This window comes from Thermobia domestica, chromosome 17 (assembly GCF_964235325.1).
Source record: "Thermobia domestica chromosome 17, izTheDome1.hap1.1, whole genome shotgun sequence".
Lineage (NCBI taxonomy): Eukaryota > Metazoa > Arthropoda > Insecta > Zygentoma > Lepismatidae > Thermobia > Thermobia domestica.
In genome coordinates, this window is record NC_137470.1 from 180,685,871 (window position 1) to 180,704,581 (window position 18,711).

General features: G+C 37.0%; 1 protein-coding gene across 1 annotated transcript in view; it reads left to right on the top strand.

Annotated features, from left to right (window-relative positions):
• The window catches only part of LOC145674528 (palmitoyltransferase ZDHHC3), a 58,374-nt gene that overhangs the window by 9,899 nt on the left and 29,764 nt on the right, over positions 1–18,711 (top strand). Inside the window, exons 2-3 of the mRNA XM_081744684.1 lie at positions 463–645; positions 15,240–15,425. Of these exons, the coding sequence (XP_081600810.1) occupies positions 553–645; positions 15,240–15,425 (279 nt within the window). The 5' untranslated portion in view covers positions 463–552. The remainder of the gene's footprint in view (positions 1–462; positions 646–15,239; positions 15,426–18,711) is intronic.

Here is an 18,711-nt window from a genome sequence, read left to right on the forward strand (position 1 = left end):
TCTGATGTGGTTAGTGGCTCAGTGGTAGACCAGTTACCTCTGGTGCGTGTGCGGTCCCTGGTTCGATCTCCAGCATATAAATTTGTGGTAGACAATATCGTGTTTGTGGGTTTTCTCGGGGTTCTCCAGTTTCCTCCAACCTTCTCATTCTACCAATTTTTCCATCATCGTTCACTTGCCTTAATCATCCGTCTCCCTTAGCCAATCGTGGGACGTTAAACAGAAATATTTCATCTAATTTTTGCGTTATTCTCGTGTATAACCCTTGGCGTTAAACTGAATTATAAAAAGAAAAATGCAGTGCACTGCAAAATTATAACAAAGATTTGTTAACATCAGTAAAAGACGATTTTTTCGCGTTCGTGAAGCTTAATTCTAGTTCTAGTCTAATTTGCTAATAATTCTATGCCAGTTATTTGACGTGTGTGATGATATTTTCTTTGTTTTTCCTTCTTTTCCCAGGTGTAACTCTGAAAGAGTTAGAGGATGATGCGAATCCACTTGCTTCGCAAAGCATTGTAAAGGGGGAAAAAGCGGACAACATTCGAAAGTATGTATCGTGAAATGGATTTTGAATACACTGATTGCCGCCGAGAATCTGATCTTCACAACCGTTGCTGCAATGGATTTATTTGGTGTATAAAAGTAAGTATAAAAGGTAGGAGAAGAAGAAGTCACTGTCGAAAATGGCTTCCACTATTGAATTCCAGTGTAAATACATGGAAAGTTTTATTTCCTAGTTTTGTTAAAATTGTAACAAAATTTAAGTTGAGAAATAGATTGGGAATTTGACGCCTTTCCAATTTTATTAGAGGGAAGTCACATTGATCAATGTTCACAGTGTTTGTAATTTCAAACATGCACGAACAAATAGGAAAGTCGTGCTGTTGGGTTGTTGCAGTGATAATAATGAAAACTTACCAACAGTCGTATCAAAATTGAGAGGACGGCTGTTATGGTTATTACTTTTCTGGGAATTTCAGTTATTCAAAATAATGTCGCATGAAGAAGTGGAAAATGTATTTTGTTTATTAACGATGTTACAGTTACGACTGCTACAGCCAATCTACTCATCCTAACAAAAGCACTTAAGTTCGTCGCTATATCCCCTATGTGTTGAGTAAATATTGCAATGTTTTCGCTAGAGTCTAATAAAATAGTCCGGGATTTAAGTCTTTCACCTATATATTTATAAAAATATATCTCTATAATTAAAAACTTTTTTTCTAATACAGTACAAGAATTTCAGGAATGACCCAAAAGATGGATCAAAAGATTGCGATCTTGGCCAATAATAAGATTTCAGATCAAGGGCCACGAAGTTTTTGAACTGCTCGTGAATCGAGTTTTCGTTTTATTATTATTATCACTGGCGTCTCTGGCATGTAAAATTTGGAGGGGGGGGGGGCATCGAAGAAAGTTTATTTGTTATTCTGTCGTTAGTAAATAAATTAAATTAGAATGAAATATTGAATGTTTTGTACTTCAAAATATTGGGGGGGGGGGGACGCGACCCTCTCGTCCCCCCGCCAAAGACGCCTATGATTATTATTATTATTACAAAATAAGCACATCATAGTGAGTTAAGTGGTAGTTTGCAATTGGCTACACTATATGTAGTTCTCCAGATATAAGGCCCACAAGAAAATTTTTACCTGAAATATGTTGGATCTTTTGATCCAAAAAATGTTTCGCGCTGTTTAATGAATTCTCAGCACACAGTAGTGGCTTCGGAAATATAGATACAATCATCTTAGGTTAAATAGGAATCCCTTCGTTCATTGCAACCTCAGGGTAGGTGATTACAAGGAGTCTTCTTTGTCCAGTGTGACCTTGAGAAGTAGGACTCCTCTGTAGCTCAATTCAGCCTTCAGAGATAAGGTTTAAAAGGATATTTCCATAGCCCAAGGGGCGATACGTGAGGAGAAGGTCACCATTCTTTAGTTTCCTTCCGAACCAACTTCATGATTTCCTGGTGTTCTTTTTCCATCCTCTGCTAGTGACAATGTTTGTACACAATAGCACGTAGTTGTGAATGAAGCATGTGTTTATAGAAGTTGCTTACACTTCCCATTATTATTAAGTATTCTGCCTTTCGCCAGGTTCTGGGGCTGAAGAGTTTTTTCAATTTTAGATTTAGGCCTGGAAACGTTTCTTCCACGTTTTTCGATCTTCTGCTTCCTCTCTTAACTTCCAATATTTTCTTCTGTTTCTCAAATCATCGATCAGTTGTGTTCTTCTTCTTCCTATTCCTTGCTTTCTTTCCATCTTTCCTTCTATGGCGGTATAAAGAAGATAATTTCTTCGCAACATGTGTCCAATCCAATTGGCCTTCCTACAAGGGATGCTGGCTACAAGTGTCCTCTTCTCTCCTTTCCGTTTTAAAACATCTTTGTTTGTTGCTCTCTCTACCCATTTTATCTTCTCCATTTTCCTTCAACATCACATTTCGAAGCTCTTTAAATATTTCTTCTGTAACTTCCGTAATGTTCAAGTCTCTGAACCATACAGCCCAATGCTCCATATATAGCACTTGACCAACTTATTCCTTAGTCCAATATTAAGCCTGTTAGTTAAGAGTGATCTTTTCTTGTTGAATGCTTCTTTGGTTATTTCAATTCTTGACCTGATCTCTTTGGTGCAGTAAGCGTCTCTTGTCAAAATAACCCCCATACCAGGAAAAAAAGAATAATCCCCAAGATTATTATTATTAATCCCCAAAACATTGCAATATAATTTCTTCCCTATTACGGCCGAAAATAGTCAATCTTGGTCACAACGACAGGACGTGATTATTTTGAGGATAGAAGTTGTCAGGGAATATATTATACTGCTCTGAAAAAATAATCTAGATAAGCACTGTTCGGTAGAATTGGGGGTTAGGTGTTCAGGCTGTTATGTTTATTTTTGTTTTGTAAATTACTGATACCGTGGGTTCCTGTCACCACGGCATGACGCGTCCTCAGGTTGCGGATCGAGGAGAAGGCCTCTAGATATAGAGGTTAGCTGCGAATATACTGAATAAGCAGTCGCGGACAGACGACTAGGAGTGGTCCTCCAGCTTGGGGGTTTCGGTAGAGCTAACAACCTCATCCTGTAAAAAAAAAAAAAAAAAAAAAAAAAAAAAAAAAAAAAAAAAAAAAAAAAAAGCACTTGTTCAGAAATATTCACAAAAGCATCGGGCAAGGACTGATAACTTGGCACGACCTCAGCAAAAGAAAATGAACATGAGATTTGGAACATGGAATATTAGAAGTCCTTATAGGGCAGGCGCGTTAAAATCCGTAGCGAGTGAGTTAGAGAAATACAGGATGGACCTAGTAGGAGTTCAGGAAGTTCGGTGGAAAGGAAATGGATCTGTGAATTCCGGAAATTTTACGTTCTTTTACGGGGAAGGAAATAAAAATCACCAGTTAGGAACAGGGTTTTTCGCTCACAAACGGATATTACCAACAATTAAACGGGTTGAATTTGTTACTGACAGACTTTCTTTTATTACTCTTAAGAGACGGAGGTGTAATATTATTGTTTTAAATGCACATGCCCCAACTGAATATAAGGATGACAATATAAAAGACAGTTTTTACGAAGAAGTAGAACGGATATTTGACCAACTCCCGCGATACCATATGAAAATTCTATTAGGGGATTTTAATGTGAAGGTAGGACGAGAGGATATTTTCAAACCGATTATAGGGAACGAAAGTCTGCATAAGGAAAGTAACGACAACGGTGTTAGACTTGTGAACTTTGCAACATCCAAAAACCTAATCGTGAAGAGTACAAAATTCCCACATCGCGACGTTCATAAATACACTTGGACATCACCAGACGGAAAAACACATAATCAAATTGATCACGTTTTAGTAGATAGAAGAAGGCAATCTAGCATAATTGATGTCCGGTCGTTTAGAGGGGCTGATTGTGACACTGATCACTACCTGGTAGCAGCGATAATACGACAGAGATTATCGTTCAATAAAGGTAATATTCATTGTCCGAAAACGGAGAGATTCAATTTAAAGAACTTAGAAGAGAGCCAGGTAAGAGAGGAATACCAGATTGAAGTTTCGAATAGATTCTCGGCTTTAGAAGATTCGGAGTGCACTAGTGTTGAAGATACCTGGATTGAAATTAGAGATAGAATTAAAATTTCAGCAAAAGAAAGATTTGACACACGGAAATACGTAGGAACAAACCTTGGTTCAACCAGGAATGCATTAAACTAACAGAGAAGAGAAATCAGGCTAAATTACGCTGGCCACAAAATCCGAATGAAATAACTATACAACATTTCGCAGATATCAGGCGGGAAACTTCCAAAACTTTTAGAACAAAGAAGCGCGATTTTTTGAAAGCTAAAATTAAGAAGCTTGAAGATAATAGTAAAAATAAAAACATCCGGTACATTTATAAGGGGATCAGCGAATTTAAGAAAGGTTATCAACCTCGTGCTTATATATTAAAGAAATCTGACGGTACTGTTCTCACTAATACGTATAGCATCTTAAATAGATGGTAAGATTTCTTTGACGATTTGCTTAACACGCAACCAAAAACTAGTGTGCGTGGAGAAAAGGAGATACACACCGCAGAACCGTATATTCCAGAACCCAACCGAATAGAAGTAGAAACCGCTATAAAGAAATTAAAGAAACACAAATCTCCGGGTGTAGATGAAATTCCGGCTGAGTTAATTTTAGCTGGAGGCGAAAAATTGTGGAACAAGATACACAAACTCATTCTCCTTATCTGGAACAAGGAAGAATTGCCACAAGAGTGGAAAGAGTCAATCATTGTTCCAATTCACAAGAAAGGCGACAAAACTGACTGTAATAATTATCGAGGCATTTCCCTTCTGTCAACATCCTATAAAATCCTTTCAAATATTCTATTAGCAAGATTGACCCCATACGCAGATGAAATTATTGGAGATTATCAGTGCGGATTTAGGCGAAATCGATCAACTATCGACCAAATATTTACGATTCGCCAAATACTCGAAAAAAAAGTGGGAATACAATATCCCGGTACATCAACTATTTATTGATTTTAGAAAGGCGTACGACTTGGTTAGGAGAGAAACATTATACAACGTTCTTACCGAACTTGGAATACAGAGAAATCTAATTAGATTAATTAAGATATGTTTAAATGAATCCCAAAGTAAAGTCCGGGTAGGAAAATTTTTGTCCACAAGCTTTCACGTCGAAAATGGCCTGAAACAAGGAGATGCGTTGTCGCCATTATTATTTAACTTTGTTCTGGAATACGCTATAAGGAAAATCAAAGATAGCAACCAGGGCCTAGAGTTGAACGGTATTCACCAGGTTATGGCATATGCTGATGATGTAAATTTAATAGGGCATGATAGGAGAATAATAGAAAGAAATGCAGAGATCTTATTAAACGCTTGCAGGAACATGGGTTGAGAAGTAAATGCAGAGAAAACTAAATAAATGGAAATGCGTCGGGACCGTAATACAGCAAATTATGGATGCGCTAAAATATTAAATAATACTTTTGATAAAGATGATTGTTTCAAATATCTAGGATCAATATTAACAGAGGAAAATCATATTCACGAAGAAATTAAATATCGATTAAAAGCAGGGGATTCGTGTTATTATTCGGTTCAAAATCTCTTGTCGTCGCGAATTCTGTCGAAGAATTCGAAGCTTAAAATATATAAAACGATAATCATGCCTCTTGTTCTGTATGGTTGCGAAATATGGTCGCTTACTCTGAGGGAAGAACATAGACTGAAAGTAGTTGAGAACAAGATCCTGAGAAGAATATTCGGACCCAAGAAAACAAGATCCTGAGAAGAATATTCGGACCCAAGAGAAACGGGAATGGGGAATGGCGGAAACATCATAACGAGGAACTACATAATTTATACGGTTTACCCAACATTGTTAGAATCGTCAAGTCTAGGAGGCGTAGGTGGGCGGGTCATGTAGCTAGAATGGAAGAAAGTAGAAACGCTTTCAAAGTCTTGACTGGAAGACCAATCGGAAAACTACCATTAGGAAGACCTAGGCGCAGATGGGAGGACAATATTAAGATGGATCTCGCAGAGATTGGCATACAAATTAGAAACTGGATGCAGGTAGCTAAGGATAGAAGTCAGTGGAGAGTTTTTGTGAACGCGGCATTGAACCTCCGGGTTCCATAGGCCATAGAGTTAGTTAGTTAAATTACTGATATGTAACAGCGGTGTAGAAGTATAAATTACCAAAATGTTATTACTTAAAATTGGTATTTATTTAGTTCGTCTTATGTATCAAATATATTACTGCAACGCCTATCTTCTAAGTTAACGGTTTTGTTTTTAACTACAACTATACAAATGATTCCATATCGACTTGAACCCTTTATCTTGACCTTTAAGGTTGGTTTAAAGAAAGAAGTTTTGCCGGTAGATGTCACTACAGTCTTCGTCTCTTTGTCATGTATTTTTTACCTTTCGCGAAAATTCGCGATTTCTCTTACAAATTTCAAACTACAGACTTCAGATTTTTAGAGAAGGTACTTCATAACATATCGATATTTAAGGATCCGTGCCGATGTTTTTTTTTTTTTATTTAGAATTTTCTTCATTGTTGAATCAGTATATTGTTAAAGATTTGGGTATGCAGTTTCAACAATAAAGAAAATTCTAAATAAAAAATCGGCACGTATTGTTGCCTTCGATAGGTCATGAAGTTCCTTCTGTAAAAGTTTGAAGCCTGTATTTTGAAATTTGTAAGAGAAAACGTGAATTTTCTGAAAGGTAAAAAATGCATGAGAAAGGTGCGAGGACTGTAGTGACATCTATCGGCAAAACTTGTCCCTTTAAACCAACCTTAAGAAAACCTCAGGTAATTCTTAAATAAACTTTCATTGAAAAGATCCTCTAATTACTGGAGCATAACCACAATATACAGGGTGTCCATCAAGTCCGTCGCCAATCCATGTATCGTCAAAACGACTGCGAATATGAGCAAACGCAAAAACACGTCCGTCATTATTTTAAGGAGCTTGAAGTTTGAGCTATAAAAGGTCCATCCCAGACACCCCCATATAAGGGAACGTGGGGTCAACTTGAAAATTTCAAGTGGCAAAGGGGTTCGAGTAATATATCGTTGAAAAGGTTTCGACAAGAGAAATGTTTTGCTGAAAATTTTAAGATCCTATGTTGACCCCGTCCAAAATGGCGGGGATTCAGATTTCGTGGCCATTAAGTCCATTGCTAACCTGTGTATCTGCGAAACGACTGCGAGTATGAGAAAACGAAAATACACGTCCATCATTATTTTAAGGGGTTGGAATTGTGTGCTATAAAAGTTCCACCCCAGACACTCCAAATAGGAGTACATGGGTAAAGTTGAATGTTTCAAATGGGAAAGATGGTGGAGTAGTTTGAACGGGCTATACAATTAAGACCTTTTGCTGTAAGTTCTGAATTTGCTAGGTTGCCGACATTTAAATTGGCGGTGAAATCAAATTTTGGGGTGAAGTCCTTTGATGATTTTTAGATATGTATGAGTAGTGATTTTTTTTTTTTTTTTTTTTTTTCATAAAGGTAGGATGTAAGTATCGTAAATACGATTTAAAAATCGAGAAAATGATGAACAGAGATACTTTGTTTCTGTGCATGTTGCCAATAGTTTTCTAAACGGAGGCCAATTTTACTGTATTTCCATGAGAGTAAGGTTTTAAGAAATGGTATTTCAAAAGTGGGAATAAAGAGTTGCGAAAATATGGACATCAGAAGGAGGGATGGCTACTACCGGAGTGTAGAGAAGTGGTAAACACTATAAGATAAACTTGGTTTTCGATATGTATGACTACGTAGTTTCGTTGATTGCAGGGCTCATAGCGAGTCACTTTAAAAAAAAAAACTAAAAGTTTCTTTTTTCAAGTTTGTCACTAAAAGTTACTTTTTTTTGGGAGGTAAAGTGACTTTTTCGTGTGATTTATGTTTTGCATTGGCAGTTTTCTAAGACAAATAGTATAAAAATAAATGGAGAAAGGTAGAAACTTGCTACTCATTACTCTTCTGAAAGCTTCAATACTTGCTGCCACATTGAAACAGTCAGCTTTATTCTCACTTCAGCTTTTATTCTTTTTAAAGCACAGTAGATGCTTAAGTTCTCAAGGTGGGGTTGAGAACCCTTCTCTGTCTATTTTTTCTTCTATCATAATAGTCTTTTAGTTTTGTCTCGTAATAGTTAACGCTCCGCTCAACGTTGTGTGTGTGTGTGTGTTTGTGTGGTTCATCATGTTCGTCTTGTGTTATGCTTCTTGTATGTTCTTCTTAAGAGTAGCTGATCAATTTGAATATTTCACGTTTTTGAGAACTCTTAATGCGAAGTTAAATATAATGTCTGGGATGAAGAAATTCGGAAATAGGCCAGAACTGGTTCCACTTAACCAGAAGCTTCTTACATCTGCTAAGTCTACTTACCGTAACTGCAAAGCATACTTAGAAAACTTAAGAAAAGAAGATGCTCAAAAAGAAGAAGTAAAGAAGAAAAGATGAAACAAAACAGCAAACAAAGAGAGAGAGGATTGAGAAATTGACAAAGGAAAAAAAGAGGCCTGATGAGATTTTGGTCACTTTTTGATCACTTTTTCGTGTGCTATTGGTCACTTTTCAACTATTTACAAGAGACCAGACCACTATGAGCCCTGTGATTGAAGATTAAACAACCCGCATAGTCCCAAATTACCTTAAAATTATTCCCGTTACATTGACGTGAAACAACCTTTGTATAAAAATCGTAATGGGTCACTTGTTCGTTCTGAGATTTGCCTCTAGTCGCACCAGGCGAAACAAAGTTGACCAGAACCTATGTTCTTCCTCCGATTGAGTAATCGGCCAGGCAAGTTTAAGACCAACAATTTTTCTGCTACTTCATCAGCTCCCGGCGTAAGCATGTGCAATTTTATAGCTTCCTTCTAGGTGTATGTGTGTATATGGTACTTTGTTTCTTCGTAACTACTGGTCGAGTCTGTACTATATTTGGTGGACAAGTAGCTCATACCAAAACATTTTTTTTTTTTAAAAAAAAAAAAAAGTACTATATTTGGTGGTCGGGCTCTGCGAGAGACAAACTCGGCTCGGCTCGGCTCGCCTCGCCTTTTATGTTGTACTTTATTTCTCGGTAACTACTCATCGGATCTGAACGAAATTCAATGAGCAAGTATTCCATTATCTAACATATAAACATCACTGTATTTGGTGGTCGGGTTTGGCCAGGACAGGCTCGGCTCGACAATAGAGACTGTGTTGCAGAGCTTTGCACTCCTGGAATTTCGTTCACCGGTGTCTTTCTTTCGTTTTCTTACTATTACTACTATTACTACTACTACCCCACCCCCTCCCGTGGTCTATCTCATGAAGCATCTAGCGAAAGCGCTTATAGTGTATATACTTTAGCGTGTTTAAGTTTTTTTTTTTTTTTTTTCGTTTTACTATCAAGCAACGATAGAAGAGGAGGAAATATAGTGATATGAAAAAAAAAAAAAAAAAAAGCTAATTCGAGGTTTCAACTGATTTACATGCTTCATTCCCCGTACGTGCCGAAAAAGGGATGTTGGATGTCTATCCTTGCATTCGTTCGTCCTAATATAAATATGTTCAGCCACTGTTGAATGTACCCGCGACTAATTTTAAACTTAAGATTTTTATAAAATTCTCTGCACAGAGCTTCCGAATTTTCATTCTACCCACAAAATTAGTTTTACTGGAGGATGAAAATGAAAAATTGGTATTTCCTCGGTTATATTTCATGCATTAATATTTCATGTGAGATCTCTTTACTGTAATATGAAGCATTTATATGGAAAAAATCCAGAAGGGGCAGTTTACTCTTGGGGTGAGTTGTTTCTGCACGATTTTCCCAATAAAGACTTAGGTGATTTTCTGTTCATATTTTATTAAAAACCTGACAATGTGGCATAATTCGTTTGTTTTAGTGAAAAAATCCATAAGGAGATTTTATATTCGGACGTTTATCCAAAAATGACGATTTCTTCATATTTGATTAATAACATGTAATTCTGCGTAAATTATTTTTTATGAAAATATCCACAAGGGGTAGTTTGATTTCGGGGGTGAGTTTTCTTCAGCTGTATAATTGCCAACCTAAGACAGGCAAGATGAAATAGATGGGTATTACAGGTTTAGGGGAAGGGACAGTTCTTGAGGTTGCGACCTCCAAAAGTTCGTCCCCCGATTACTAATTCACCATTCCTCTTTTAAAAGAATCATCTCCGGGAACCGAACTTGTGTCCACAGATAAAAACGGCTCATTAACATCTGTGTGCACCCAGGAGGAATAGCATAATTGAATTAAACAGAAAAATCAAATAAAAAACGAGCCCCCCAAAATATCTCTCCAAGCAATGAACCGAATCCGGTTTAGAAGCACCAGATTCAAACAAAAACTTCAATACACCAAAACAGCAATCAAATAGGTAGATCAAAAAAACCTTAATGAGGAAGTTAATAATATGAAAGGATTACGCCCAAGGATTAACTTATAATAAAACTTTATTCATAGTAATAAATAAATAATAATAATAATAATAATTAAAAAAAAAAAACTCGCATCGTTCATTTCGAAGAAAGAATCCAGCCCTTTATAGAAGAGAACCATTGAACACGCATATCTCCCCAAAATTGGCCGAAGGATGCTAAACAAACTATTTCAACGAAAAAATTGGGTAAGTCTAACTTCGCCTCCTACGTGAGGTGTCAAACGGGACTTGAACCCATAGCCTCTCCTCCCACTAAAGGAGTAGCGTGGCCCCGAAGCCAGCTATTAAAAAAAAAAAAAAAAAAAAAAAAAAAAAAAAAAAAAAAAAAAAAAAAAAAAAACGGTTCAGCGACTTAATTCGCTTCCCCCTTCACACAACCCTCTTGCTGTGTGGTACAGTTTAAGACCAACAATTTCCGTAGCCCCCCAGACTCTCTTCCTCTTAAGAGAGTTGTGGTCTGAAATTATGTCAAAAACTAAACTTTTAGCATCGCGGCGATACAGCCCTCTTGCTGTACCAAGTCAATCTCTAGCCGCCTCTTCGGCTAAGAATCTGAGAATTCCAGAAAAGAGATCCCGTCCCCTCTTTGGACAGAAATCCTAACCATCTACCTCTTTAGACGGTCGAGCTGAAATCCTCCCCCACCTATAATTCTCCTGCTCTTATATAGACGATACAACCAACGGTCACCAGACAGACGCTTGGTTTAAAAATTTTAAAATTAACGAACAAAAAATATCAACGGGCAAGATAGCGTTGGTTTCTGGCTCTCTCCTAAGTGAGCTGTTTTAAAAAAAAAAAAAAAAATCCTGTTGGGAAGAAGGAAACTGCATGTTAGTTAACAAGCCATAGAAACAAAATCACACAAAGACAAAAATAAAAATATAGATTATATGAAATGTAATAATAATTTTACCCGGCCGGGATTTCTCTCTAAAACTATATTAACTGATAATACAATACACAAGAATAATTAAACAAGGTAATATATACAAATATAAATAGCAGCTCCCTAAGTGAGCTGTTTAAAAAAAAAAAAAAAAAAAATCCTGTTGGGAAGAAGGAAACTGCATGTTAGTTAACAAGCCATAGAAACAAAATCACACAAAGACAAAAATAAAAATATAGATTATATGAAATGTAATAATAATTTTACCCGGCCGGGATTTCTCTCTAAAACTATATTAACTGATAATACAATACACAAGAATAATTAAACAAGGTAATATATACAAATATAAATAGCAGCTCCCAAAGAGGGGGCTGCAAGGTAAGGTTTCCGATCTTAAGTTTCTGTTAACAATCTTACGAAGAAATTTCAGTTCAGAGTTATTTCTGCCCGGAGTCTGGATATTAAGATATCCCACAGTTCCTCCTTACTCAATATTCGAAGTGAGGGAACACGAAAGCGTACTGTATCAATAAAGAAATTGAGAACAGACTCAAGTCTAGAGAGATTTGTAGTTGCGGCCATGGCCCATACGGGAGACCAGTATTCGATCTTGGGCGCTATTACAGTTTATAGAAGGTTGCTAATAATGTCACAGTGCGTAGTTCAGTGAATCGGTAAAGAAGCCCCAACATACGCATTGTAATTCTTAAGTATTGAGGAGATGTGGTCAAAGAACTTGAGTTTCAAATCAAAGATGATGCAGTTATTACTGAAACATTTATCAGTGAAATACCAACAAAAACGTAGGAGTTTTCGAAAGAAACTTCGGAAAAAAAACTCATCCCCAAAATACTGATATTTTCATAATAAATTATTAACACAACATTATAGATTATTAATAGAATACTTTTTTTATAAATTATGAAGAAAATCGTCAGTCGATTTTGACAAAACGTCCGAAAAGGAAACCACACTCGAAGAGTAAACTACCCCTTGTTGATTGCTTCATAAGAAATAATTTATTGTGTATGTGAGGGTATTAACGAAATATTTCTTTACGAAATATGAACAAAGTCGCTTCAGTCTTTCTTAGGAAAATTTTGAGCTGATTTTGAGTTTAATGTCCCGTTCAGCAGCGACGCTATATCAGACGTGGACCTACTGATTAACGTGGAATCCGAACCACATGAGCTCCTGCCGGGAATTGAACCAGAGTCTCCCACGCCAAAAGCGCGTACGCCAGCCGCTTAGCCTGGAAAGATCTCTGTTAGGAAAATTGTACGGAAAAAACTCACCCCAAAAAGTTACATTTTCAGAACAAACTAAGTATCCCATATTGTCAAGTTACTAACCACGTATTTATTTATGAAACATGAACAATATTGCTTGAGTTGTATTTAAGAAAATCGTTCTAAAACAGCCCAGCTCTAATAGAAACTACCCCTTTTGAGTTTTTCTCAACAGAAATGACATACTACAGTATAGGGTTGTTGATGTAATATTGAGGCATGAAATTTAAACAAAATTGTTAGAGCCGTTTTCGAGAAAATAACAATTCTCAATTTTTATCCTTCTGTAAACTACTCAATATTGCGGGTAGGAAAAAGTTCGAAAAACGCCCCTAGGGAGTCTTATAAAAAGTCTTAAGTTTAAAATTTGGTGCGGATACGTTGAATGTATGCCCTGTAGACGAGTGAAGACTTTTATATCGGAGACGAACGGACGGAGGGACACACATCAAAAAAGTCACTTTTTCGGTATGTAGAGGCCATGAAACGTGTAAATCCGTTTTAACCTTGAATTCGTTAACTTTTTTTTTTTTCGTTACCACCACCATACTTTCTAATCTCCTATTGTCAGCGGAAAGTAAAAATGGAATCTTTATTTGAACGTCCCACGATTACCTAGGTATGTCCTTTCGGCTAAAGGAGACGTATGACTAACAAAGAGAATGATTATGGAAAAATTGTTGGGATTAGAACATGGAAGGAAACGGGAGAATCCAGTGAAAATCCATGGACATGATGTTGTCCACCACAACTTCGTATGGCCTGGGATCGAACCAGGGACCCCTAGCACCGAAGATGAGCGTTTTACCAAAAATATACCGAAAAACATTGTTTTATATATGTCTACTAGCAGATTCCCCGTTCTTCGCACGGGAGGAATACGTTTCATTTTGAACATTAAGTACTATTGGGGGGTGAATTTGGATTTAAATTTCATCGGAAGTGTTACTGTTCATCTCAGTAACTATGAATTCGATACTAATATCGGTCATTTTCGATCATTTTTTAATATCTCCCCCTCCCTTAAGTTGCACCGTCAAAGTGAAATGATGAAAAACATGCCAGACCCGAACCTCATCTATGTTGAAAGTTTGATCGAGATCGGCCGGCTGGTTCAAAAGAATTATTAAGTCATAAACATAGTGGGTATCATTTATATATGTGCTCCTTCTCTGTCATTATTACTTTGCTGATACCGTAAATGTTTGAAATGTACTGCAACTTCCAGTTTTAGTATTGATCCTGGCTTAGGACGAGCGACAAGATATAGCGAGAAAATAGTTTTTGACATGTATTTAGTGTCCCAAAAATACGAGTGTTGTCCAAAAAACCACTCACGTTCCGACGGGATGCCACTAGGGGCGGGGCAAGCGGCACCATTTTATTCATGGACTTCTGTCCGTTTAGTGCACATTCAGCTGTGGACGTGTGAAGTTCGTGTTGCTTCTGATCCGTTCGCAATAGATTGTTAACGTGAGTGCTCTTTTTGAAACTGTTGCCAGTTGTGAAGTGTGGTCAGTCATACGAATTTTGTTAGCCAAAAGCACTAAACTAATTATGACATTCATTGATCACGATGTTCACCATGAAGACCGAAGTGCATGACCGAGCATTATGACAGATGAACTGGTCGCAAAAGTCAATGACAAGATCCATGAAAATCGCTGTTATACGATAATGAAACTGTCATTTGACGTTTGTTGCATGCCTTTTTAACTAAACGAGAAATTTTGGTAGGCAGCTGCGGATTTAGGCTTCTCAGTGTTGTGTTTAAATCAAATATGGCCATTTAATAAAAAAATAAATTTTATTACTTTTAACAAAATAAAAATAAAATAAAGGGTCCTTGTAAATACTAAAAATTATCAATCCACATAACCGAAAATGTAACTGTGACAATTCTTGTATTTATAATATCACTATTGTTAATCTAAGCCACATAATCTAACAAATCTTTACTTATCCACATGATACTGGAATTTACACTCCCCAAAATAATACAAGATCGATTCCATTTGAAGTAATTTTCATCACTAAACGTAACTTTACCGGTATTCAATACACTAATTTACATATTTTTCTCCCAAATTATTCACTTCATTTATGCTTTACACTGCAATTTCTTTAGAACAAGTCTAGGTTGTGTCAGATACATAATTTATACAGGTTCGCAAAGTCGGATTAAACAGACTAAGTAGACGTGTGGTTAACGATTCACAGTCTGAGGAAACGTTTCGCTTGTTTTTTCGCCCTGCCAGGCTGTGACCGAGTTATCTGGACTGCAAGGTTATCGAGTGTTGTAAAACATTGCAGAGGTCGCGAAGAGCAGATCAGAGACATTTTCAAGTGACCAAATATCTAGAGGTATAGAATTTGGTGCAAAAATATTCTATTTACAGTGTAGTATAATTATTAATTAGGATAGTTTTTATTTCATCGATTTCAGCACTTTTTACCACCAATAATCCTAGCCTAATATTTATATATTACTATATTATATATTTTCTTTTGTTTTGTGTACATTGCAGGATATCTGCGGCATCATTTGTGCGATTTTGACCTGGTTTCTTATATTATACGCTGAGTTTGTGGTGATGTACGTTATGCTGCTTCCGAGTGTTTACCCCTTTTATAGTTCCGTGAACACAGTCATTTTCCAGACATTCGCCTTTTTGGCGTTTGTTTCACATCTGAGGACCATGTTTACAGACCCGGTAAGTAAAGGGGGTGAGCTAAGTTGTGTATACTACTATTTAACTAGTTATTTGCATTAGTAGGCCTTATTCATATTACATACAAGTCCGAAAATTATTTTTAAGTTCAAGCTTCGGTACATGAAGAAATTTCCCATGTTATTTAAATGGACATTCTTTTAAGACCTATAATCTCATATTTTAGGTACTTGGAATTAGAATAAAAACTTGAAATTCGGTATGTTTGTACGTTTTCGTTATCGTTACCTAAGTAAATGATCAAAAATAAAAATTTCCAACTTTAGAGTGGTTGTACGGGAAACTGAAAAATCTTGTCGTGTTATTTATATGACACATCTTCTACACCCCAAAAATGTTTAGGTACTTCCAGCAGTATTAAAGTAATGAAATTGGCATGATTGTGGCCTTCCAGGAGTAACCCACACGAAAATTGCCAAAAGTGAATATTTTTAATTTTTAAGGGGTCTAAAGGGGGATGAAGAAATTCCCATGTTATTTAAATGGGCGTTGTCTTGGGATACTGTTGGATATATGAAATACAAAAAGAAACTTGAAATTTGGTAGAATTGTTGGTTTAAGAGGTGCGAGGACGTAGACCGAGTAAACGCAGAGGTCTGGGGGCGATTTCCCCAGCTGGGGAAATTCAGGAAATGTTAAGAGCACATGCACGAAATTCACTATTAATGCAGAGGCTGATACATAACAAACGCAAGGTCGTAGGCCGAGAAAACGCGGGGATCTGAGGGCGGAGTCCCCAGCTAACCAAAGGCTAGTTTATCTATAAAATAATCCTAACTATTTACAAAACTACATGAAGTCACTCAGTCACAGACATAAAATAACGGGTACTTCCAGTTTACGTGGAAAGTTGAAATTTGGCATGATTGTAGCTTTCCTGGACTAACCCACAGGAAAATTGCCAAAAGCGAATATTTTTAATTTTTAGAGGGTCTGAAGCGGCGATGAAGAAATTCCCTATGTTTTTTAAATTGGCCTGTTTTGACCTATAATTTCATATTTTAGGTGCTTGGAATTGGAATAGAAACTTGAAATTCGGTATGGGTGTACATATTCGTTACCATTACTTAAGTAAGTTAGGAATTTTTTTAAAAAAATCTAACTGTAGAGTGGTTTTATGGGAAACTGAAAAATCTTTCCCATTAGTTATATGGAACACCTTTTACACACCAAAATAATTGGGCACTTGCTGTAGGGCTACAATGATTTAATTTGATATGATTGTAGCTACCGTACAAAGAGTGAAAAAGCGACCGATTGGATAGGGACTCGAACCCGGGAGCTCCGGCATACCGTGCCGATGCGTTATCCACTACGCACCCAGTCCGCTTTCCAGAACTGCTACTCACTCTCTCACTCTCGAGGTCGGTGCTCTCCACTCGAACCACGTGGGTTGTACCACAGACCCCTGCTGTGATTAGACAATCCCTGTGCCCTGTGTATATGGACAGTATTCTTGTGTCTTAATTGAATTGAATGAATAACCCTTGTTGTTGCTGAGGCTATATGAAGTGGAAACTGTTGCTAAAAGTGGGATCCGAACTTAAGTTTAGTACTCCTTATTGAAAATGAGGCTCCGCGTAGCGTTGCCGCTTACGCTCTCGCCTTTAGTGCGAGCGGTCCCGAGTTCGATCCCCGGTGGGGACGCTCGGTCGTGAAAGTTTAACACGTTTTTCAACCCATCCATCGTGAGCGAGGTTTTCCTCAGTAACACAAGGCCAGGATGGTGTCCCAGGTCGCTTCTTTCTCTTCCGATTCTGTCATCCTCCCCAGGGCATTGTGATCGCCGAGGGATGTCATCTCTTCTACGTGACGGGCTCACATGGCCATAGCTGTCGAAAGCCCAGAAATCAAATTCGTAATGGAAATAGAATTCAAGATCCCCTACATGGAAGGAATGCTTCTTAGCCGCTTGACCATTAAATGATTCAATTATGCTTCTGACTTACCTTGTTTGCTCTCATATTAAGTGATACATTGTGGTGACTTTTTCTCGCAGCAGTTTCAAGGCATAAAAGGCTAAAAAAATTATTAGAAATACGATTAGATTACAGGGATGTTTCTTCTATGCTCATGCTTAAGGGCCACTTACAGTTTTAACTGATCAGTCCAACTGAGTTAGAAACCGACTTAACCGATCGTACGATACACTGAACTGATAGTGTGTGGAGTGCCGTCAGTTAATTGAGTTCAGTCCTTCAGTTCCTTCAGTTTAATCAGGTGTTGTGTGGAGTACACTTCTAAGTTTCTTGAAATATAAAAACTTTGGAACGTACACTTCCTTACCTAGAGTCACTGATTTCTTGAATTCATTCACTTTCCGCAGTTCCTTCCTAAATGCCGACCGTAGGTTTTTATTTTATTTTATTTTATTTATTTATTTATTTATTTATTTATTTATTTTATAACAGTATTGTGTATCGCCTGAGATTACAACTCTTTTAATTTTGTAACACATGATATGCCACCCCTCTTTTAGACCTATTCGCGTAATGCATATGTTGCATGTCCTAAAGTCCGGGATATGCACGGTAGGTTTCAATAAAAGTCAACAATGCTTCACTTTTACTAGATGTGATGATGGCAGGTTCTGAACTGAGAGGACTGAACTGTGACAACTGTGCGTTTCTTTCAGTTAGTAGCACAGTTATCGTAGCAAAAGGTGGTCCGTTTGTTCAGTCCAAAATAACTGTTCTTCAGTCCAAATAACTGTATAAAGAACTGACTGAACTGAACGAATTCTTTCAGTTCGCACAGCTTTTCCTTCATTTCTGACGTCACGATGAGGTTTTCCTTCAGTTAAACTGATATTCTATGCGCACTGTTATGTGTTAATCTTTTAAATGTGTTTTCAGTGTTCGAGAAAAAATAAAGAAAAGAAGACCTGCTATTGAATTATAAGATTAGACCTTTGATTCAACTTAAAGAGAAATACTTATTTACAAAATTTATCTTTCACTTAGGTTTATTTTTGGTTTCAAATTTTATTTTAATGGTTAATTGCCAAAGATTGGGTGTTAGCATGCGGGCTCATGATTTGTCTCGCCAGTTTTTGTTTTGTTCAGTTTTGGTTTACACTTATTACAATTTAACATTTTCTTTAAATATAGTATTCGGTATGTAAACTCATGAACTGCTTTTCTTTTAATTTGTTTTAACTTCTATTTCTTCTTTCTCCGTGGCGGGTTTGTGACACAAGTTTTCGGTGAATCAATTTGTATAGAATAGAAAGTCGCGTAGTAATTTGACGATTGGTAGGATCGTTATG